Source organism: Daucus carota, chromosome 7 (assembly GCF_001625215.2).
Source record: "Daucus carota subsp. sativus chromosome 7, DH1 v3.0, whole genome shotgun sequence".
Taxonomy (NCBI): Eukaryota; Viridiplantae; Streptophyta; class Magnoliopsida; order Apiales; family Apiaceae; genus Daucus; species Daucus carota.
The window spans coordinates 36,738,186-36,761,941 of NC_030387.2; the positions used below are offsets into that span (position 1 = coordinate 36,738,186).

At 33.0% G+C, this 23,756-nt stretch overlaps 2 protein-coding genes and 1 long non-coding RNA gene across 9 annotated transcripts; 1 reads left to right on the top strand and 2 right to left on the bottom strand.

Annotated features, from left to right (window-relative positions):
- Window positions 1-680: 680 nt before the first annotated feature.
- Window positions 681-7,018, bottom strand: LOC108193760 (branched-chain amino acid aminotransferase 2, chloroplastic). 2 transcript variants are annotated; one of them, XM_017360574.2, is made up of 10 exons: window positions 6,806-7,018; window positions 6,629-6,681; window positions 6,304-6,481; window positions 5,528-5,704; window positions 5,317-5,448; window positions 5,062-5,160; window positions 4,110-4,226; window positions 2,337-2,432; window positions 1,992-2,104; window positions 681-972 (listed from the first exon to the last, which is right to left on the bottom strand). In XM_017360574.2, exons 2-10 carry the CDS (start codon window positions 6,643-6,645, stop codon window positions 855-857), a joined length of 1,047 nt encoding a protein of 348 aa, XP_017216063.1. In that variant the 5' UTR covers window positions 6,646-6,681; window positions 6,806-7,018; the 3' UTR covers window positions 681-854. The 2 variants fall into 2 exon arrangements, with proteins under 2 accessions (XP_017216063.1, XP_017216064.1); XM_017360575.2 differs by having other exon boundaries at window positions 6,778-6,966.
- A 3,945-nt stretch (window positions 7,019-10,963) lies between these two features.
- On the bottom strand, window positions 10,964-16,965 carry LOC108196085 (protein CROWDED NUCLEI 4). Its single transcript, XM_017363184.2, has 8 exons — window positions 16,575-16,965; window positions 16,102-16,311; window positions 15,756-16,009; window positions 14,822-15,092; window positions 14,635-14,718; window positions 12,989-14,466; window positions 12,705-12,870; window positions 10,964-11,331 (listed from the first exon to the last, which is right to left on the bottom strand). Exons 1-8 carry the CDS (start codon window positions 16,761-16,763, stop codon window positions 11,200-11,202), a joined length of 2,784 nt encoding a protein of 927 aa, XP_017218673.1. The 5' UTR covers window positions 16,764-16,965; the 3' UTR covers window positions 10,964-11,199.
- Window positions 16,966-17,339: 374 nt separating this feature from the next.
- Window positions 17,340-21,546, top strand: LOC108194267 (uncharacterized). 6 transcript variants are annotated; one of them, XR_001801374.2, is made up of 7 exons: window positions 17,340-18,138; window positions 18,473-18,509; window positions 18,904-18,940; window positions 19,011-19,111; window positions 20,102-20,254; window positions 20,342-20,434; window positions 21,321-21,546. It is a non-coding gene; the product is annotated as an uncharacterized LOC108194267 (long non-coding RNA). The 6 variants fall into 6 exon arrangements; XR_001801375.2 differs by lacking the exon at window positions 19,011-19,111 and having other exon boundaries at window positions 17,350-17,516; window positions 17,628-18,138; XR_010285365.1 differs by lacking the exon at window positions 19,011-19,111 and having other exon boundaries at window positions 17,352-17,747; window positions 17,835-18,138.
- The last annotated feature ends 2,210 nt before the right edge of the window (window positions 21,547-23,756 follow it).

A 23,756-nucleotide genomic window follows, 5' to 3' on the forward strand; every position in this document is an offset into this window, starting at 1 on the left:
AGCAGTGCAGATTAGACTTTTGAGGTGAAAGAAATAGTGGGTAAACAATTGACAAATTTAGCGCAGACAATGGGAGTATGATTAGAGAGGAAGAGGGACACTTCAAAAAGTAATGTGTACTTCAATTATACACGGCCAAGTTTTCCATTGTTTCATTCATTTCATAAATGATTTTTGATCGACAGCTGGTCCTCAACATGCAAACGACAATAATATATATGTCAGGAGTTGGAAGTGATGGGTTTATCCTCTGTTGTATTGAGAGTATTTGAACAAATACTAATTTGTGGTATATAAGTCTGCATTATCAAAAAAAACAATGTAACGCATGTAATTTTGTAAGCTTTTTCTAAAAATATTTTAATATTCCCTCTTTTCAACAAAATTGATATCATGCATCAAAACTAAAACGTAATTTCAAATAATCTCATAACCAAAACTCAAAATGCACGAGGCACCGATGAAGTGTGATTCAGATTTTGCTCCCACAAAATGCATCACACAAGATCACAAATGCTGCATGCAAATTTAGATCATCAAGTAGAATGGAGGCAGAACTGCAGCAAATTGTACCATTCCAATCATATCCGGAAACCATTTTTTTCCCCAGCATTTAAGAAGAAATTGTTGAAAATCTAATAGAAACAATATCTGAGTTATAATACTAAGGCAGCCACACAAAAAAAAATGAAAAACCGTATTTCCAGCTTTTATAAAGACAATAGATCTTAACACAAGTGTAACTGTTATATATCACCCAGTAAAGTCTTTCATGACTAGACAGTAGACACCCAACGTCTCTGCACCACATCTAAAAAGGAGAGTTCATTACATGATTCAATTATCTACGATAACTACTTAAGCTTGACAATCCAGTCCATACTGTCCTCTGCAAGGCCCATTTGTAGTCTGGTTAGTGCAGTATAGAGTTGCTGCGTCACAGCACCAACCCCAGAGGTTCCGTAAGATATCCTGCAGAACACGACGACAGATGATTACTACATAAGTATTCTAGAAAGTATTCTAGACTGGTTCTCTAAAATAATTTTGGTAGTAAAACTCCGCCATTCGAAAACTTTAGATATGTTAATCATTTGATCCAATTTTTTGCTAGTCACTAATATTACTGAAATTGAGTCTATTGGCAAGATAACAAGTTTTGTTATGTCTTATTCACTGTTTCGACACACGTGATCAATTGCTTCATAAGAGCATCTCCAAAAGACTCCTAAATAGGCTCTTAACTCAAGATATAGAGAGGATGATCAAAAATTGAGCTCCAAGAGACTCTTAGCGGCTCTTAAAAAGCTTAAGAGCCTCTTCTCTCTCCTCTATTTTAGGAGCCAAGTAGTGGCTCTTGACTTGTTTTTAATAATAAAAAATTCATTCCCTCCACCATATGAATTTGAATCTTTGACATAGTGGGTTTAGATATTAATAAAATATATAATAATAAGAGGATATAGAGAGCATTGTTTGAGTTGGCACTCTTAAAATTACACTATATTACTAAGAGCCATATTTTTTATATTATATTTAAGAGCCTATTAGGAGACTCTTGGAGATGCTCTAAGTTTACTATTGCAGGGTTGTTGTCAAGGGTGTAAAGATTACTAAATTTAGTCAGCTTCTCGTAATTATTTGCTCCTTATTTGCTTGATTAGCTAGCCCCAAACTACATAACAATTTTTCTTCTTTTTTCCCTCTAAGCTTAGAACATTTCAAAATTCCAAGTCATTCAGTTTATTTAGCACCTAAAAGTTCGGAAGTATCTGATATTGATTATTAAAGCTGCCTCTTATAACTTATTCAACTATTTAAACCAGAATTTGTCACTGTTCATCTGGCCTATGGTGCTTCATGCAAAATCTCAAAAATTCAAAAATAGGAGCACTAAAATTATACGAAAAAATTAAGTAACAGGAAACTGCTATGAGATCAAATTCTCCGGAGGTATAAACTACTTCATTACACAAGCATACAAAGTTTACCTTTTACCAAAGTAAGTTATGCTGCCAACGGGCGATAAAACAACAGCTGTTCCAGTAACAAAAACTTCATCAGCATCAAGCAATTCATCCACAGTTAGCCTTTGCTCCTCGACCTGCATAAATTCATAACTAATATATCAGCATACCACAACTGTACATAAGGGGGACAAAGGGATAGAAATACAGAACATAGATGTGACTTCCATCATCCAGTGAAATCGATGTTTACAGCTAAAGGACATTCAAAGTAGAATACACAATTACACCTTATAATGGCCCGATGATGAGAAGCTGTAATAATACTGTATAGGTAAAATAAAATTATGCTCACAACAGAGTATATACCTGAAATTTCAGGCCACGGGCGAGAGCAATAATACTCTTCCTTGTGATTCCAGGAAGAATTGTCCCTTCAGTTGCAGGAGTTGATATGACATTCCCCTAAAAGAGCAGGTTAATTGAATGTAATAGATATATTTGTGCCATCAATTAATGGCTTCAAATTCAGCCACAAAATATACGAGAAGGAAAATCATAGATTGTCATTTTGATAACAAGGCTGATTCAGAAGAATGTCTATGTAAATATGTAATTGTGGGTTAGCTATATGCAAAATGTTGCAAAAACTGTAAACACATAGATGAAGATTTTTTCACTGTTATAATAAAAAAAAATGTGCAGAATAAAAGTTAAAAGGTTCTTCAAAATTCTTTAGTATGTTAATTCAAAAGTCTTGCCATCTGAATTCAGTTGACCAAATACTGATTTTGTCAAACAGAGTAATGTGTGAAACAGAAGTTATCTTATGCCTTTAAAAGTTGCTTCAATTATCAAAAAGGCCTTTACTAAATGTCGATTGGTGATATAAGTATGATACTGGGACTGGAAATTTTGCACTAAAGTAGCGGATGACCCAGCAAGCAGGTTGCAATCTAGTAGGAAGAACTGATGCAGAGGACTGTTGCTACTCTCCCTTGTTTCAACTTAGTCTCCTTAGTTTATGATCAGATGCTTATGAACATTATTTGCTAAATTGTTTGGTAATTGGTTAGTAAACTGTCAAATTGGTTACTTAAAGTCTTGAACCATAAATTATGCTCAATAGAGTATAATTATCCCTATGGATTATAAATCCTGATCCTTTAAATTATTACATCCTTTGTTTTACAAGTATCAAATAAAATTTTACAAAACAAACATGGCATTGGAAAATTTAAAGGATTATAATCATATTTCACACCTCATCTCATGAAACAAATATGGCTAGTGTTTTGATTTGGAAATTCTTACACGAAAATACAGTTGGGATTAAGTATAGCGTTTGGTCAGTTCAGTTGCACAAAAAGATTTTCATTATTTATGATATCATATCATAATCTTATAATATTGCATGTAACTAGAGCTTAGTCTGAGCTTTTAAAAGAAAAGAGCTTAGCCTGTGCTACGCAGTGGGTTCATAATATCTTTCTAAAATATTTTCCAAAAATAATCTATTATATCTAAAATTAATAGATTAAGTAGAGTATATATATTGGAAATATATCTTAATCTGATAATCAAATAGAATAAACAACTGTATTTTTAATAAAGACATACATAATTTTAGTGGAAAAGTGATGGATATGTAATATGTTGCCTTACAATATGGTTGCAGATCCATGTGTTGGATTCGTAGTTCAAAATATGTTGGGGTTCATGGATATGAATCCAAAATTGGACATGGGTGCGGTGATTTGCATATAATTATTACATAGATAAAATTTTACCTATTTTTTTATTATTTTAGCTTCTTAAAATAAGTGTCTTCAACTAATAAAACATACACATAACTGTTTGTCAAATTTATAGTATAAAACAAAAGGATAACATAAAAATAGTTATCTATGAACCTCAAGTCTCTAGAAACAAGCTGTTGTGAGGCCATGTAAAAAAATAAAAAATTGAACTATATTGATTTAAGTTGAGGTTTACGGTTTTCATATAAAGGATCCAACTCATACTCAATACCCACAATAATGTCATGTTCGATCAACATGGGTATGAAGGCAAAATGAAAGAGTCCTGGTATGGTCACACAAAGGGTAGCTAATACACAGTTGAATGCACTTGAGGATGTACCTTTACAATAAAAAGGTTGCAAGATGAAACCTCTTCTAAATACTTCTTGTGAACACTATCCAGGTACAGAACATCGGAATAACCTTTGGCTTTAGCAGCACGCTGTGCCTTCATAACCTGAATTCATAATCAAAATGGTGACAAGATAGATACATGGTTGTCTTATTTTTTATTTATATAAGAAATTATAGGTATTTTTTAGGAAGTCAGAAGATATGAGGATACTAGAGGCCCATTTACTTATGTAAAAAAGAATTACTTGTTAGTTTAAGGGGTATTAGGGAAGCATATACCCTAGCTACTTCTCTGGGTAAAAAGGAGAAAAGTATTCTCGCATAGAGGAGAAACACCCCATCAACATATTTTTTGTGAGTTATGGCAGTTATCAAATTTTAGCAACATCTCAGTATTTCCAGCATTGCCGGATGTCAGGAAAATACGAAACATAAAAACCAGAAGTAATTCACCCATATCAATAAAGATAAAAAGAAGACAGACTTCTGCCAAATATAGTTTGAAACGTAGAGCTTCGCTACTGAGATATTAGAGATATGACCACATATGTAATCAAAATACTGTATAAAGATATAATTAAAAAAAACAAATGTGTTTTATTGGGAAGAATGGAATAGGTGAAAATAACAGGAAACACAGTGTATGAGGGAGATTTAAAAAATAAGAGGGCAAAAAAGGAATGGGTAAGGAATGAAAATTTGAAATTTTTCCATAATGTAGTTCAAATCTCACTCATTTCCTTCCAAATTCAGTCGTCCCAGCCAAACACAACATAAGATAATCATTAATTAGACTTGAGAGATTAATAGGTGACAGACCAAATTGCAAGTGCAAATCAACAATGAGCACATCTAACATTACTTTAAATTAATTAAATATATCAGAAGGCAACACCACATAATGCATTAAACCAGCAAGTAATAATACGCAAGCTTACTGCAGCATAGTTTCCTATCGTCTTTACACATCCTGTACCACCAGGGGTTGCTCGATGTGTTTCAGTTTCAACCATCAAATCAATTGGAGACAAGCCATCCTGACATGCGTGAAAGATAAGGGAAAATAATTTAGACCACACAGACTTTTTAAAAACAGGTAAAATTCACAAGAGAAATACATAGCTTCACTTGTCAGGGGAAACTTAAAAGGATCAGCTATAAATGCAAATTACACCTTAATATATACATTATACCTTGAAATAATTACCAACAGGAGTGACATAAATCAGGAAGGTGTATTCAAGACCTGGTGCAAGGCTAAGCATGGAACCACTCCCCATAAGCAATGGCCTTATGTATAATGAACCTTTTCCAGGAGGAGGTATCTGATAGAAGAATTAAAAAATTGATATCTGTTACTCTGCAAGCAGAAATAAAGTGATCAGAGAGATGAAGTTGGATTACCCATTTTTCGTTTGCTAAAACAGTGTCCTTGACAGCTTTCACAAATTGGTCAACACTTGGCGAAGCCATGCACATACGCTCTGCACCCAAACGTAGGCGCATGCCATTCTCCCCCGGACGAAATAATAAAATGTTTCCATCTTCGGTCTTATAAGCTTTTAAACCCTCAAGCAATCCCTATGTATCATGCTAATAATGTTAAGAAGTTCAAGTGGAAAAAAATATAAACCAAACATACTCTAGTGCATCTCACTTCAAGGGCATAAGAGGTACGCAGACCTATCGCTACTACTAGAAGTAAAAAGGTTGTTTTGGTAAAAGACCCCTGACTTGGACATTGCGATAACAGGCACGACGCACAAGCATAAGAACAGCTTATAAACGGCGGGAGACAGTTGACATCAAACACGAAAACACTAAAGTAACAGGTAGGAAGAATTCAGTACAATAACAAAACAAGATTGTAAAGCCCCAGAACACTAAAAGAAAGGAAGTGCTACTCTGAAGACAAAAATCCCCTTACTGCACTGTAAGGTGCAGACAGGTCACTTCTCCAATTAACCCAACTACGCAGTTCAATATAAAATAAATCCAGTAAGCAACGACCGATGACTGAGTACTGAAACTTATAGGCATTACTAATAAAGCACTTACACACAAAAGAATATACTTTAAAGGCCTCTCCCAAAAGTTAATATTAAAGCTACATGTAGAAAAATCATACTAAGCATTGCACTTGCACAATATGTTCACCAAAAAAATGTTTAAAAACTAACTTGCCCATAATTCAGGACTCCAGCACAAGGGCTCAACTCGATATTCCCAAAGCGTTGCAATTCGCCATTTGTAAAATTTTCCCCATCATCACATTTCATCACATACATATAATCAGTCGGCACAAACGTGAATCCTAGGTTGTCCCAATCAATATCAGCTAATGCTAATGGACCATGGCTGCAACATAGTCATACTAGTCAATAAGAAATCAGATTTATCGAAACATAAAACAAAACAATGATCAACAATTCTGAAGTAAGAAGCACATATATTATTTATCCATGCACTCAAACATTTTCAAGCATTCTTAAAAGTTAAAACTACCTGACTGTAGAAGACATTTGAACAGCACAAGTAATTTGGGATTATTTGTGGAGCTGCTAGGAATATCAATCATCAATTTTTAGAGGGGCAATCAATAAATCAATTCATTTTATAATATTACAGGAACATCAAAACTAAAGGAAACTGACAAAGTACGAGGAGAAGTTATAGGATTACGGTATGGCTGTGTAGACAACGCGCCGCCGCACCCACCGTATGTCCTAAATCAAGCAGCTTCTCTGACAGAGAGCAGACAAGTGAGAAGAAGAATTTATAAATGTCCTCTTGGTTCATCAGACGCCAAAATAGACCTTTCGACTTTCGAGTGACAAGCGCATATAGCCAAGGCTTGCATGGCGTCTGGTATTCTTATTTGGGATTTTCTAGGGTGTGTCCATCCGCGCACAATAGTGGATGAATAATAAATGATAATGACATCCTACTTTCACATCAACTCCAGTAATCAGAACAAATTATTCTTATAGAATTTAGTGATTATTGTGTGCCCTACCGTTCTTATTTTAAGTGATTTTCTGCTCGCTTCAAAATAAGTGATTTTTGTGCTTTTCGAAAATTGAGGCTTGTTGATTTTAGATTTAGGGTCTGTTTGGAGGTGCTGTTAAAAATTGCTGTGCTGTCAGAAAAAGTGCTGGTAAAATAAGTGCTGTTGTAGAAATCAGATAACTGTTTGGTAATTTTTTGATATTTACTTATTTTGAGTTATAATATATAAAAAAATAATGATTTTGGTGAGGTTTTATAATGAAATCTATAACAGCATTCTGCAAAAGCTGAAAAACAGCTTTTTCTAAAAGCATGAGAGGACCTGCTTTTTCTAACAGCAGCTTTTCAGCTAAAAGCTGCTGTTCGGGAAAGCTGCTTTTAGATTTACCAAACAGTTTTTCACCTGCTTTTCAGCAAAAAGCTGCTGTTGCTGTCTGCAACAGCAACCCCAAACAGTACCTTAGAAGGATTTCATTAGAGATTTTATTCAAAGTGGAATTTTAAATTTTATGATACATAAATATAATCTTATTATTAACAGAAGTCAGAAAATATTTAGTTTAGATTTCGTCAAGTATCATTAAATTTGGCTGTACTCGTTGATGGGAATGGGATAGTAGATTGTTTTGTATTAGAAAAAATTGTTGTTTAAAGTTCAAAAGGTTAAGATATATAGAGTTCCCTCTATATTTTATTAAACTTATTATGATATAATATATTATATAATAACATAGCGACAATTTATAATAATCGAGTTGGTTGCATATTAATTATTAAATGATAAATTAATATATTATCTATTTTTAAAAAATATAAATATAAATAATTATATAAATATTGAGTGTCAGACGGACATGTCTCATTTTAATTATACAAAAAACAAACATAAATCACTATGACACACCCTCCTTTAACTCTAATCTATTTTAGCATTCAATCAAGTACAAGCATCTGATAATAAGATATCCTGCACGTAGTTTTTTTTGTGGTTGGGATTGAAAATCCCAATAAATAAAATATCACGATACCTTCTTACATTGTATTTGTTTGGGAATTGGGATAAATAAGTAGAATGAAATAAAATAAGTATAAACAAAAAATAATAATAAAGAGTAAAAGAAAGATATAAAATAAGTATGATAAAAATAAGTAAATGAAGCGTTTATATTCTGATTCAGAATGGCAAGTATAAAATGATAGAAAAAATAAAATTATTAAATATATTAATAAATTATACTCCACATAACCGCATCTCATTCATCCTCTCTATACAATCACACCAACCAATCACAACATTGACTTGATTACTGGCTCATTCCCTTTCCGCAAAAGAAACAGCTCGCATTTAAGTTTAGACCAATTCCAAGTGATTTTACCCTTATATATTTTGGGTTGTTAATTTAATAGAATAGTTAGGTATTTTATTACGCATTAAACATATTAAATATACAAGCCTACTCAACTTAAGTCCTCCCACGGCACAAATACATGTCTTTTCAGTGTCACGTTCACATTAAAATTCCCAAACCGATTCAATTCTAACAAGTAGAATTTTCTTGTTATTATCACGTTCGAATTCAGGAATCTCTTTAATCAATGATAACGAATTTTGCTTTCATTTTTTAGTATTTTATTCTAATAAAAAAATTGATTCTTTTTATTAAGACATCTCTCAGACCTATTTATTTATAAGACTAATGATAAGCTAAACCATTTAAACCTTTTCTAATATGTCCAATAAAAATAATTATTTAATATATATAATAAATATACATATCAATCCAAATATATTTATTTATTATTTGAAGATCTAAATCTCACTAAAATCATATATTGTTTTAACATAAATGTGTCGTTACAATAAATTTAAATATTGTAAATATAGAATAAAATAGTAAAATATTAAATCATCAAGAATGATGAGACTGTTTGGTTAGCGGCAGCAGTTTTTCCACTCGTATGGTTCTTTCGAAAGCATTGTTCAAATCTTTTATGTTTTTATAGCGTTGTTCAAAATTGTTATACGTTAATTTCACGTAATATTGAAAAGCTACTTAAAAAAAAAAAAAACCTTCCTTTTTAAGGCATGTCTTTTAAACTAAAACTGCTATTCAAGAAAACTGTTTTTAATTTATTAAATAAATTCACTAATTTTCAGTTTAAAATTGTTGACAACAGGACATCAAACAATGGGATTTCTTTTTAGTTATAAACAATAAAATACTGTACTCCAGAATTTGTGCGGTTACTTTTCCTATATTCCCATATGCAGAAGGAATGGGAAAGTAATATATTTAAAATAATGTACTCAGCAAGTCCCGAAAAGTATTTAAAAAGATATTCATTGGAAAGTAATCTATACTATACTATACGCCAACATGGTTATAATTTGTAGTCCAAGGTTTTAGTTATATTTTTTGATTTGGTACTCTCTTTTTGGTACTACAAATCTACAAATGTAAGTCTATTAGTATTATATTGTTAAACAGTTTCAAATACTAAAAACACTCATAACAAATCATTATCATATAATATTTCATTAAAAAAAATTATAATGATGTTATAAATAAAATTATAAATATAAAATTTTGAATATCTTTTTTTAACGAGAACATTCATATAACTCTTTTTAACGTTAATGTGTTCTATTTCAATATAAACACGAACCATTACATAATCTTAAAAGTTATTGTTGTCAAAAAAACCAAAATTATAAAATTACGTTGAAATTCGATTGATTAGATTAATAATCTTTCAAATGTATTACACGATCGGCTATATTTGTAAAAGATTTGAATTTTCTGATTTTTTATTTTTAAATCTACGTGTACTAAATTCGGATTAAATGTACTAAAATTCTGACACACACACATATATTTATTAGGGTTTGTCCATTTTCAAATAATCGGGAGAAAATATAGTCAGTTGAATGATATAATTTAATTAAAATTCAATCCATTAATACTAAAATACTAATAAAATGATGTTGAAATTTAAATTATAAATAATAAATTACGAAACTATATACCCGCACGGGTTAAAGGCTAGTATGCTTAATAATGTACTCAGTGAGTCCCGTGTAAGGTGTATCATGTATGAACCAATATGCTGAATTTTCAAATAAATTTTCTAATATTAAATTTCACACCACTTCTTATATTTGCTCTTCATTACTCTCTTCGGTTTATTACAAGACAAAAAATTTCCATGTAATTTTACAAGGAAAAAATCTTTGAAGAAAAGAAGATAACCTGACAGAATGTAAATAAAAAAATTATATTAAAAAAATTAGCAGTCCCAAATTTAGAGCAGAAAACTCGAGAGAAAAATTGATAAGCGTCTCATGTAATTATTTTCCTCCTCTCTTAACAAAAATTAAGGGGGGCTATTTAAAATAAAATTTTACAACTTCTCTCTCTTGTATTTGTATATCATCCGGCATCACCTCTAGCCATTTAACCAATTTACCGTCACCTCCGGCGCTCCTCTCCTCGGTCGTGTACAAGTTCTATTGGATAATTCTCATCATTCTGGTTTGCTAGGCTTAATAAATTCCCTAAAAAGGTAGTGTTTCTTTGACTGCTTGCATCCATTAGGACTTAGGTAGCCACAATTAAAAGATGAAAACATTAGTATAAGCAACATGCTAGTTTAGTTTATTATATTTGTCTATTTGTCTATATCGTTTACGGAGCTGTAAAGTTCGTTGTCAGCTGTCACCTCCCCTAGCCTGTTCTTATATGAGTAGTATATTAAACCTAACCCCCTGTTTTGTTTTGTTTTCCAAACATAACCCCAATTTAGTTAAACAGTACAAATATTTTCCAAGAATAATATAACAACCTGCCGTAAACTTACACCACAAGGACAGATCAAATCATTTGCTGAAGACACCGTGACAGGAGATTCAGCCATATACACAACCAATAATATACACACAACCAAGCACACACATAAACCCTCTGAACGCACAATAATAATAAACTAATAACCAACACCTACAATACCTTCAAGTCCAACTTTGCTACTTAGTCTAAAAAAGGCTTAAAATACTAAAAGTCAGATTCTTACTGCTCCGTCAAACTAGCTTGCATAATTTTCGGGTCGACTTCGCCATTTTTCTCCAGCTTCTCCGATTCAATGTTATTATCATCTTCAAGCTTTTCCTCGGCCCTCTGGGACAATGCTTCTTCCAGATTCTGCAAGCAATAAAATTGAATTACAACGTCAACTAATAATTAGCAATAACTCATGATCAAACCAAATTATATAAGCATGCAGGACCATATAAGCAGGTAGCACCTACAGGAGCGACAAAGCAGCCGCTAAGAATATCCGGTCCGGTTAAGAATTATAAACCGGATATCCGGTCCGGTTAAAAATTATAAACCGGATATCCGGTTTTTCGGATCATTAAATTTTCATTCCGGTTCCGGTTTAACCGGGTATCCGGATATTCGGATATCCTTATAAATCGGATCGGAAAACGGATTATCCGGATCCTATTTTTCCTCAAAAAAAATATGTATTATTTTTTGATTCAACAAATTTGTAACGTTTAACTTCACTCTTTCTTTTTTTCACAAGTATAAACGGAAAATCAAGCTGGATAAGTAGAGATCAGTTTGAACAAAATCAGGTGTTGGTCCTGTACTCCTGTTGAAGACTTTACCATCTTGGAAGAGGGTTTAATATAAGGACTCTTCATTTTTACGAAATTCTAGAAATCAAATACCAATACTACTGGATAGTAATATATACAATACATGAATTTAAAGATGTAGTGACATGCTTCTTTCACCTGCATCAGATGAAACAATCTCACTAATAGTAATAGATTATAATATCTATAAAAATAATTTTTTTATTAAAAATAATAAAACCGGATCGGATCCGGATATCCGCTTTCTTGTGTATATGTGATCCGGATCCGAATCCGAATTTATAGAAAAAAATCGGATCGGATATCCGATCCGGTTTATTCGGATCGTATATCCAAATTTCCGGATATTTTAAATCGGTTACCAGACCGAAAAATCGGATAATCCGAATTTCGGATTTTTATGCTCACCCCTGGCAGCCATTAGTGTCATCAATAATGGTACAAAGGTACTGATTACAACAAGGCATCCAAAATATTAATATCAAATTAGAAGCTGAAAAATAATTTAGAGGCATCCTGTAATAACAAGCACTATACCATTAAGTTTGCATAGGTAACCTGTAGAGCTTGTAATTAAGTAGAAAAATATCAAATTATTGCTAATCAATATCTTGTTACAAATATAAATTCTGCAGTAAAAGAAACTATATGTACTTCACCTTTCACAACCCAAATGACCAAAGCTTGCATTTGTTCATAACCCTTTATCACATAACCAGACTAGATAACGATTATCAATTTTTCTTAACAAATAAATACACAATAAAGTTAATACAAATATACCCGAGAACGATAATGTAGTGACAAACAAAGAAGCTAACCATAGAACCCTTAACAATAATAGCTAAATATTCAAGTCACATATACATATATAGAATATATATCAGCAGTAGGTTCAAAAATAGCTACCTGATTGTTCCCATCAACTATGGCATCATTAAAAGAAGTCACTTCTCTGATAGTTATGATCTTGTCTATGTAAACAGTTGTCTCTTTGGCATGTACAGGAGTTTGTTGATTAGCTGAGATGACTGCGTGCTCATCATCCGGTGCATTTAACCGTGCAGGTATTGTGCTAGATTTTATTGGAAGTTGCAAAAAAAATGATACAAAGCGGTGAGACCAAGTGAGTAAGAGAAAAGACTTATTTTTCATAATTACACCAACAAAATAAAAAATATACAATTTAGTACCTGGGGGTAATGATTTCCTCGGAATGTCTCATTTTCTTATTACTCACTTTTTGCTCTAGCAGACTGCTAGCACACCGTTTGAGCCACGAAAAAGGAGAAGAAAGTGGAGGAGACAAAATAACTGATCCATTGCCAGAAGATGCATTACCATTATCCTCAGCTCTGCATCCTGAATCTAATCCACTCTGCCGCTTCAGAGATCTTCTAGCTGAAACCCTTTTACTAGGCTGCAGATCAGACTGCTGAATACCAGTAAGTGCAATACGATCTGGAACGACTTTCAGATCCTCCAATTGCTTTAGGTGCTCAATCTGAACAAGAATCTCTTCTTTATCAGCCCGCATTAATTCCCTTTGCTTCTCCAATTTCTGCCTCTGCACCTTGAGTTCTTCGATTAAAGTATTTAACTCTGCCCATTCTCTGTCTCTTCTTTCACGGTCCAAATTTATTTCTCTTCTTTCAGTATCAAGTCTATTCAGCTCTGCATTGACTTGTTCAGTTTCTCTAGCCAATGTTTCCCTTAGTGTATCCATACGCATCAATTCTTTCTTTTTCTCTTCCTCAAACGCCCTCTCTCTTTCCGCTAGATAACTTTCGATCTCTTCACGCCTCTTAGCAAGACGATCTTCTAGGTCCTTGCTCTGCACCTCAATAGCTAGCAGGTAATCTGAACGTTCTTTCTGAATCTTACTGAACCACTCTGAACGCTCGTGCTCCATCTTTTTCATAAAGTCTTCCCTGTCACGAGAAAGCGATTCATTGTTACGCATGTACTCATCCCGCATTGCATCCTTCTCTAATTTAAGGCTATTACGCTCATCCTTTAGAGTCAGTTCTAGAGATTCTCTTTGTTCATTAATACATTCTGCTTCCTTCTGCAGTTCTTTCCGTTTCTCGTCTATTGATTGCCACTCAATTTCAAACTTTAGCTTAAGCTCTTTCATCTCATCAGCTTCTGTCTCCAGTTCTTGTTTTTGGGCTCTTATTGTTTCAATTTCTTCTTTCAGTTTAGATTCAAGAACACATAATTCATTAGTTTCACTTTTCATCGCCTCCATTTTCTCTTCTGCATGATGTAATTGTTTCTTTTCATCCTCAAGTGCATCTAAAGACCTTTGAATATCAAGCTTGCTGCTAATGATCTCCTCCTTTTCTTTTTGTAAAAGAGCTTCCTTTGACTCAATTTCTTTTTCAACAGCATGTAGCCTATTCTCTTTCTCTTCCAATAGACTAAACCGACCTGCTAAATCCCTCTCTTTATCAACCACTGCTCTGGACTGCATCTCCAGCTCATGCTCTTTTTCCAATATAAGCTCTTCTCTATGATGAAGGTCCACCTCCCTCAACTCCCAATCTCTTCTCTTGTTTTCAATATCATCATGAACCGATTTACGCTTCACTTCCAGTTCTGCTTCAAATTCAGATTTTTTCATGCTTAGAGAAGCTTCATAATTTGCCAATAACTGCTGAATCCTTTCCTGCATTCATTTAAATGTATGGTTAGGTTCTTTTCAAGAGATCATAAAATAGTTTCAAAGAAGGAACGGTGAGAATTTACTCAGATATGAGAGGGGGGGGGGGAGAGGGAGCGAGGGAGGGAGGGAGAGGGAGAGGGGGAGGGGGAGAGAGAGAGAGAGTTTACGCACAGATTCTTTCTTCTCAAGTTTCTCCTGTAAAACACATAGCTCTTCCTCTCTCTTCTTCACCTCAAGTTCACTTTTTATAATAACCTGATAGCCATTGACAGAATATGTTGATGAGATTATAGCAACAGGCAGACACACACACACACACATGAGGCTTGATATTTAAAAAGAGACATTTCACACGAACCTCCTCTCTCAGTGACAAGGAAGATGCCTTTGTCTCAAGATTTGCTTGTTGTTCAACCAGCGCTTGAAGCTCCTCCTCCTGCTTCAATTTTGAGGCTTCTAATTCCTTCTCCTTACGATTCAATTCCTGAGTTCTCTCAAAGATGTGGCTCTCCCGCTTATTAAGCAAATCCTGTCCATCAACTAATCTTTGTTGTGATTGCTGCAGAGCTTTCTGTCTTTCATTTAATAATCGTCTCTCATGGAGAATTTCTTCCTCTTTAGTATCACACCTAATTAAAAAAATAAAGAGGGTAATAATACACTTATTAGTATTAAAAGCCATGTAACAGTATGTACATTGCTTATTTAAGCAACAAGTGGCCCAAAATAAGCCAAACACAGGTGCGATTTGAGCTAAAAAGGAGGAACAAGTCCTAAATTGAGCAAGAATACAACTGTTAACTCAAAAAATTAACAATTCATAGTTTAAACACCATGCTCTTATATAAAGGCAATAAACATATGCAACACCTACAATGCTGATGGATTGTGACAGCAGTCTGGTGAATTAAAAATTGCCAAGTATAGATGTATAACAAAAACTGTAATATGCTACATCTATATAGTCAATTTCTACGGTATTTTCTACCATTTACTGACTAACTTAACTATTAATAGTAACTAAAGGTCTTCATTCTGTAAGTTAAAAAAAATGGCAGTGAAATATACTGAAAAGCTAAATGGCGAGATAAGCCTGGCCCTTTAATTATGTTTCCTTTCACCTTGAATACTAATTTCCTCACTTTGCACATGCTACATAGATGGTTTTTTTTATCAACTCAAATCTTATATGTCCTCAGATGTTAGTAAGCGACAATAGTGCAATAGGACGCTTAAAACATATAGATCATGCTGGGTGTGTTATAGAAATTGCAGACAATGTGATGACATACTCAGTTTTGAAAGATGTTGCACGCCTCCTTAGATCATCTTCCCGTGCTTCAACTTCATGCAACTTTCTTTCTGCAGCACTATGATACCGACTGGCTTCTGCTTCAAGAGATTCCGCTGCGTGCATTTTAGCATCAGCCTCACTTAACTTCTTCAAGGCATCCTCCATCATACTCCTCGCTTCCACCAGTTTTCTGTCTGCCATGACTTTCGTTTCAGCATATTCAGCTCGCAGCTCATGTAATGTTTTCTCAATCTACACAAACGCAAAATTATTAATTAGCCCCAGAAAAGTAACAGCAATTCAACCAAAACCCTGGGCATCAAAACAACAAAATTAGAGCATACATTCGCAAGACATTCTCGCTCAATTTCAATTGCTTTCTTCAAATTTTCTTCCCGCTTCTTTGCTTCGGCCAAATCTTTTAAATACAAATTCTTGTCATGTTTACGCATTAACTCAGCAGAGTTCAAAGCAGCTTCGGCCCGCTCAAACTTGGAACCCCATTCCTTTCTTTCCATAATAAGTAATCCCATTTGATATTGATGATCGTAAATCTACATAAATAACAGAACAATTAGAACAAAATTATAATAACTAATAAACATATTTGATATTACAATTCAAAATTACTACTCAATCTATCTTGATAATCGACATAACTAAATAGCTTCTTAATTCGGCAAGTATCAAGCAATCACATTAAATTTAAAAATACTTGTCAAGAAACATAAGATAATACATTACAAACACAAGCAATTAAATCAAAAACAATTAAACAATATACATAGAAAATTCAAAAATAAATAAATAAATAAACCTCGGCTTCGAGTTTCGTGATATAGGCAATAAGAGAAGCTTTATCTCTTCGCTTAATCGAATCTTCATCAAAGCCAGCTTCTTGAAGACGCTTCCATATATCATCATCACTCATACTGCTTCGCGAAACCCTAGATGAAGTAACCGTTGTTTTCTCCGATTGAATCACCGTTAATCGAGGACTCGCCATCGCGATTATCGATAAACCCTAGAAATTGCAATTCTTTAATTTTAATTTGTGTGTGAATTAAAATTGGTTGGCTGTGAGACAGAGAGAGTGTTGTTTGGGGCTTTTTACTCTCTCTCACTTTACTCTCTCTGATTTTTGTTCTCTCTCGCTGGCTTTATTTTTTTATTGGACGAGAGAGATAGTGCGTGGGAGAGTAAAAAGGAGCTCTGGCAGAAGCTAAAGATACGGCGCCGTTTGATGCGTTGGAGGCTGGACCGTGGGCGGTCATTTGACTTAAATTTAACTTTTCAAGGGATTCGAATTCGGCATTAAAAAATACATTGTATTGACTATTAACGATTACAAAATCCTACTTAATTTTTACAAGCAGGCAATCAGCTATATATGATTTAAATAAATTATTTATTTAATTTATAATTTAACACATATTACTTTATCGTAGTAATGATTTTCTCAAGTTTCATTGACATTATATCTTCTTTATATTATATCTTCTTTATATCTATATAAAGGAGGTTCTCCACAGGATGACGTGGCATCTCCCAAAATGCTGGCATCTCCCAAAATGCTCCTTTAAGAATTCCTGTTATTCTAACACTCCTATGTTTTCTCTTTTTTAGTTTCTATCTATTTTAATTTTAATTTTAATTTTAAATCTCTATTTCTATAGCTTATTAATTACTATCGGTTACTAATTTTTTATCTTCCATTTCGTGTCCTTTTGCTTTTCATGTCTCCCGGGCTTTTCTTCAAGTTGGTCGCTCTCTTTCTCTGCAATTCTATATATCATCTCTCTCTCCCTGTCCCTCTCTCTGTTCTTTTTAATTCGATCTCATTTTGTTTGCTTCTCTACTTGAATTTCAGCCTTTTAGATGATAAGTGCTTTGAGTCAGCAAGCTGAACTCACGATTTCTTGACGGGCGTTTTTGATTTCTGAGTTTTTTGGTGTCTCTAGATTGTGGGTCTTTTTGGTGGGTTTTTTGAGTATGTTTCTGGAAGGATTTGCTTTATATAAATAGAGTTGTATCCACTTTTTGTTTCTTGTCTTTAATTTGTAGCTCTGTTTTGTAGCTTATTGCGGGTTTAATTGCTTGTGTCTGCTCTTCAGGCTTCGGTTTGTCTTGCCGGGGATAGTAGTGCTTATCATAGACAGGCTCCTTTTGGAGATGATATTTATTATATTTTTTATCTGTTTTATTACATGTTATTGTATTTTTTCAGTTTTATTGATGTGATCTTTCAAATTCATGCTCACTCTTTGGTGGATCAGGTTTGTGAAATTCGTTGGCACGCCTGAGGTTCTTGAGAGATTCGTTTCGTTATAGCAAGAGTTTGCTCAGATTAAGACTCTGCTGTATCAAATGGATACACAAAGGTACCTTCTTATTATTGTCGCATATAAGCATTACAACATGTGTAATATTGTAAAAAAATCTGGAAAAGATATCTGTATAAGCTGCTATTTGGTTCTCAAACTTCAGGCTAATATGTTATCTGGAATGTTTTAAACTCAAAATAAATGAGACAGATCAAAGAGGCATTCAATCAAATGATTACTTCTTTGTCCGAGTTCTGTACACCATTTGAAAATATCAATGTGACACACAAAAGCAACTCTTTTTCCTTAAAGATGTGCCAAATGAATTAGAGAGGTGATGCATGCCTTACTATCTCATTCTGCTATTTAAGATGATTTGTGTGCTTTCCAGGTCTGCTTCACATCCTTGCATCTGCTTCTGAAACCTGGTATGTTAAAATTTCAGAATTATCTGCAACTCGTATCAATCAATCAAACTTGTTGAATAAGTAGTATTAATCATAAAAATCCAAAGATTTTATTAAGAATTCTATTCATAAAGAAATTAAAATCAGCATGTCTGCTACGTGGGGTTTAATCATGTTTACACAAATAGAAGAAATCAAAGTATTTTAGCCCTCTCTCATGAGCCACTACAGAAGTTGATTAGAATTTTTCTGATAATTCATTGATTCGTCTAGTATCTAAATATACCCTTTATTTATAAGTTTACTATATCGAAACTTTATGATATTCAAAAATATATAAATCAAATGTCACATTCAGTAAAGATTTATGATACATGTATAGGGTGCACTTTAAGATGATTTGTGTGCTTTCCAGGTCTGCTTCACATCCTTGCATCTGCTTCTGAAACCTGGTATGTTAAAATTTCAGAATTATCTGCAATCTTGCTTCGTATTTCATGTTTACATGCTTCTATGATTTAGTTGGTCTTCAAATGAAGCGCTGAGCTCAATCTCCTACGCTACATTTGCTGATATTCGTATACGTTCAGCCATGCCAAACTTATCATCTCTTAGAGTATTAGGTAAAGATTTTCAGGTGATTATATGAGGTTTAAGTACAGAGAATTGCCATCACTGAATTTATATTTTGCGGAACACACTTTCAGACATCAAAGGTTTAACAGAACATTGATTCCATAGCTGTTCCCAGATACACCAACTGCATTTCATAGTTCATTTCGTTTTTATATCATAGATAATATATGCTTATTCAAATTATTTAGGAGTTGCAGTAAAGTAATTATCACAACTATAAATTGTTTCTTTTATTTTGTTGCTACTTTCACCTTCTTTTTTGATTTAAGATATTCCCTTCTTTAAACTGTTAACTAAAGTAATATTATAATAAATACTGCACCGACTTTAAAAAAATATTATGATCTTCGGCTACAGTTAGATGTTAGGCAGCAATGTCATAAACTTGTAATACAAACAAGTCCCCAGTGATGTGCTCACTATAACATTCTTTTATTGACAAGAAGGATGTCTATGTTTTTTCTATTGCTCACACTGTCTTGTGAACTGTACTGAACTGTGACGAAATGAAGCTGGTTCAAATATAAAAAAGGGTGATATACATGATACCTCTCTAACAAGTCAATGCTTATTCGTTGAATTGTTTTGTCATGGTGAATTTCTTGTAATCTTAAGCTCATCTTCTTAACAGGTTTCTATTTTTCTATGATTAAATGATTTCGTAGTCATGAATTGGTTGCCTTTTTCGTGTTAATAAATCAAAATTTTGGAGTAACACTATGTTTCTTTCACCTTACAACCATACATAATTATGAACAGTTTATTACTCTCAATACTGCCTTTTCCAGAGATTATAGTACGAATTGCATGCTTAAAGTGTTAGATTATTTTTTCTTTTGATGTGAATATGAGCCAATACACAGAACCCTTTCAACAATGCATGTATAGAATTTATTGATATTGACAAGAAGTTCTATCTGCACACATATGTATTTTATAAGTTCTTCTGGAGCAACTATTTGTCTTGCTGATGACAGGGATCATCTTAAGCATGTCCTGCAATCTCAAAAATCTCTGCTCCAGAGAGAAGAGGCAATGGCTTATGCACGAACTTTAGTAGCAGGATTTGAGATGGAACATATCGACGAGCTCATCTTTTTTGCTGATGCTTTTGGAACTTCATGCTTAAGGTAACAATATCCGGTGTTTTAGTTATTTGCTTTTGAATTTTCAGGTGCACCCTGTTCGCCTAAGTGAATTTGTTCATTTGAGCTTAGACTACAAGATTACACCAAGGTCAGGCAAATCTGCTTGCATCTGAAGGAGGTGGTGGTGAGAGATGCACCAAATTTTTTCACTCAGGCTCACAGGTTTGCAATCTGTAGGCTGTAGCCATTTCTCTTTGTAGAAATAAAAGTTGTGCTTGCTATCCAATTGATACACGTTTTAGTTAAATCCAGTAGCAAATTAATTAAGCAGTCGATATAGAACGGAAGAACAAGAGAATCAAGCACAAACTATAAGTATCTCGCCATGAATTCAGCAGAAGCTTTATAGATAAATGATATTATAGTTCAATTTGTATGGAAGTACTTAAATACAACTAATTAAAAATATAAGAAACCTAAGTTGGAATTTTAATCTAGGAGAAGATAGGTTTATAACAGCCCTTACGTTTTTTTGGTCCAATGAATTGGTTCTATGTAGCCTGTAGGGGCAGATTTCAGAGGAATGTCTTGGTAGGTGCAAATCTTCCCTAGCACACCTTAGAGGCACGGCCAATCTTATTCTTCATTTAGATTCTAATCCATTACTTATAATGCTTTACTTCCCCTGGATCTATATGCACTCCAGACTCATCAGCATACAACATAGTTTCTCCATTGGAGATCTAAGGACAAGACAGGGTAATTACAATTTACAAGCACATGAATACAAATCCCTTGAGCAAGTAGTTCAAATGAATAAAAGTATATTTCATAAAGCACAAAAAAAATCGCTTATTATCATAAATACAGTGCAACTTTTCTTGGTCTTGCATTGCTTTCTTTATCAGTCGTGTATAATTTGGCCTTGAGCTAAAAAGACTGACTTAGAAATGATATGCTGAAACCTTATAGATTTTGTTTGCAAGTTCTGCTTTGCGCATAATTTACTGCTCTGGAGATTTAAATTTATTCCACCTAATCTTGGAAGGCCCTACTGTCAACCAGGTCATGCATTTCTCTGTTAATCGGCGTATTTGTTCCATCTTAGGTATTTATGGTGAATATACTACTCGCTGGACCTGGATGCTGAAGATGCTTATAGTGCCAAAGCTACTTCTTGTGCTTGTGATGTCTCAGTTTTAGACTATTCAATCTTTTCTTACATGCAAGTTTAAAATTAAGTTAGCTATCATTGTATCTAATTTGAAAAGTAATTTGCTATATAGTGTATCGAATTTATAGGTATTATTAAATGTTTTCTTAAGTTTTATCCACGTATTTTATTGATCTCTTTTCTATTAGAAATATTTTTACTTTTCTTCTTTTCCATTCATAGTGCTGGTCTGCTTAATAGTTTCATGAAGTTAAGATTCCTGCTGCCATTTCTCATCTTACCAACCTGAAACTGAAATGATTCTTTTCTGTGGTTGGTAACCAACGCTTGATTTCAGGATTGCCCCTTTTTTGCTTCGACACCACATGAGCTTGTAGTTCTATTGTCCATTTACCAAATAAATGAGGGATGATCCTACTAGAAAGAGAGGAATGGAATAAAATATCTTTTTGTATGTTTTTCTTTCACAAAAAAATATTATAAATATTTAAGGTATCTTAATTCTAAATCAAATCAATATTTGTCAAATATTTGTCGGATAATGGTTAATTTCTTACAATTAGAAGTTTGAGTTAAATTTGAAAAAGAAAACATAAATGAAGAATTTCATGTAACTCATTTATTAAAAATAAAAGATTAAATGCAGGACTTTTTTTAGTTAACTTTCTTAGAGCAACCTCAACGGTGTTACCTATTATGAACCCCTAAAATATAATATATTAATGGTTACTTAAAATATAGGTAAGCAAAAAGTAGTTTTACTCCAACAGTATTCCCTATAATCATCCCTATATTTAAAAAAAAAATATTTTATTAGAACTTCTACTATGATGGGGGAGATAAAAAAAGGGAGAGAAAATGAGAGAGGGATATGAGGTGGAAGAAATAGAGGCTTATTTTTCTATCCCCATATAAGGGGTTTTGTTTTCTCAGGGTTGGAGTGAACAATTTCTACTCAAACCCCTATTCTTGTCCAAATAAGCTCATTATAGGTCAAAGAGATGGTCCTTTGGAGTTGCTCTTATATCTTATATCTTAGTAACAAAACAAAATAATAAGCCTTAGAAAATTATAAATCATACAAATCTTTTTAAATGTTTTATATTTTATAATTTCATACAAATCTTTTTAAAAGTTTTATATTTTATAATTTTTCCCTCGCGCGAAGCGCGTTTTTCTCACTAGTTGTTACTAGTTTGAAGATAGAGAGTCAAACCAAATTCAAATTGTGAAGGACCTCGAGTAACTCCAAGTTTTGATATGATTTTGGGTCTGGGAATAATTAAGAATTTATTAACCTTACAAAAATAAAAAAAAGAATTTATTAAGAATTTTTTTTAAAACATATTATTTTATTTTATTTTAAATATATATATTAAGAAAGTGTTTTATATTTATTACATAACAAAAAAATAATGAGTTATTTTAAAAAAATTGTATTTTTCATTAGAAATAATTCTTTATTTCAGAATATAAATTTAGTCAAACGGACACTTTATGATTGGTCAAATAAATACTTTATCAAAATAAAGGCTTACTTCCCTTGAATACATGTAATCTTATATTTTTAATAAATAAATATTAATAGAGTGGGTAATATTATATACTTATTATTTAGTAAAAATAAATAATTATTTTTTAATTAAATATATAGATAATTGTTTATTTTAAAAACAAGTTTTTATTTCTTAACAAAAGAGCTCCGTCAAGTAATGTTTTATCTATTCAGTTTTGACCTAATCCACTCCTGTGACATACTTGTGCACCTGTAGCATGTTTAATGAGAAAAACACTTTAGCTGTAATATTAATTGTCAAAATGTTTAAAATAAACTTAAGTCCAGTAACATATTTCATTCAAACAAAATATTAGTAATAATTATCGTTTTAATATAATCGATGGATTAATACACACAACTTACTGTGTTTTAGGATTACATTACCATATCGTAGCATTGATAAAACCAGTTATTATTATACAAAAAAATTTCCATCTGAAAATATTATCTAATTGAAATTTTATATCATGTGCAGAGTGCAAATTACAATAATCAATATTCTTACTTGAATAAAGTAAGCTCTCTTGTTGCTGGACATGAGCAGCATTACCTGGCAAATTGCTGGCATAAACTCGGTTAAGCTTACTTACAACTGGACATTTTTATACTACTACCATATAAGCATCTGGGGGTCCAATGCGTAATGGGCCGGCCCTCTCTTGATTGGTTTATCTAGAAAGGATGAGATTCTTTAGACGATCCATTTGGATCATTTAGACCGTCCAATGGTATAAGTTTGTCCCACAAGTATATTGGAGAGCCCATAGAAACATTTTACGCGCAATTCGTAACATATTTACACCCAGTATGTT

What these genes read in the sequence shown, in the direction of transcription:
- LOC108193760 (XM_017360574.2), bottom strand. An exon ending in CGATAGGAAACTATGCTGCA is followed by an intron (nt 4,227 to 5,061) that starts GTAAGCTTGCGT and finishes TTATGAATTCAG; the next exon opens with GTTATGAAGGCACAGCGTGC. An exon ending in ATAACTTACTTTGGTAAAAG is followed by an intron (nt 973 to 1,991) that starts GTAAACTTTGTA and finishes CGTGTTCTGCAG; the next exon opens with GATATCTTACGGAACCTCTG.
- LOC108196085 (XM_017363184.2), bottom strand. Translation starts at nt 16,763, where the DNA reads ATGGCGAGTCCTCGATTAACGGTGATTCAATCGGAGAAAACAACGGTT. An exon ending in AGCGAGAATGTCTTGCGAAT is followed by an intron (nt 16,010 to 16,101) that starts GTATGCTCTAAT and finishes GCGTTTGTGTAG; the next exon opens with ATTGAGAAAACATTACATGA. An exon ending in AACTTGAGAAGAAAGAATCT is followed by an intron (nt 14,467 to 14,634) that starts GTGCGTAAACTC and finishes AAATGAATGCAG; the next exon opens with GAAAGGATTCAGCAGTTATT.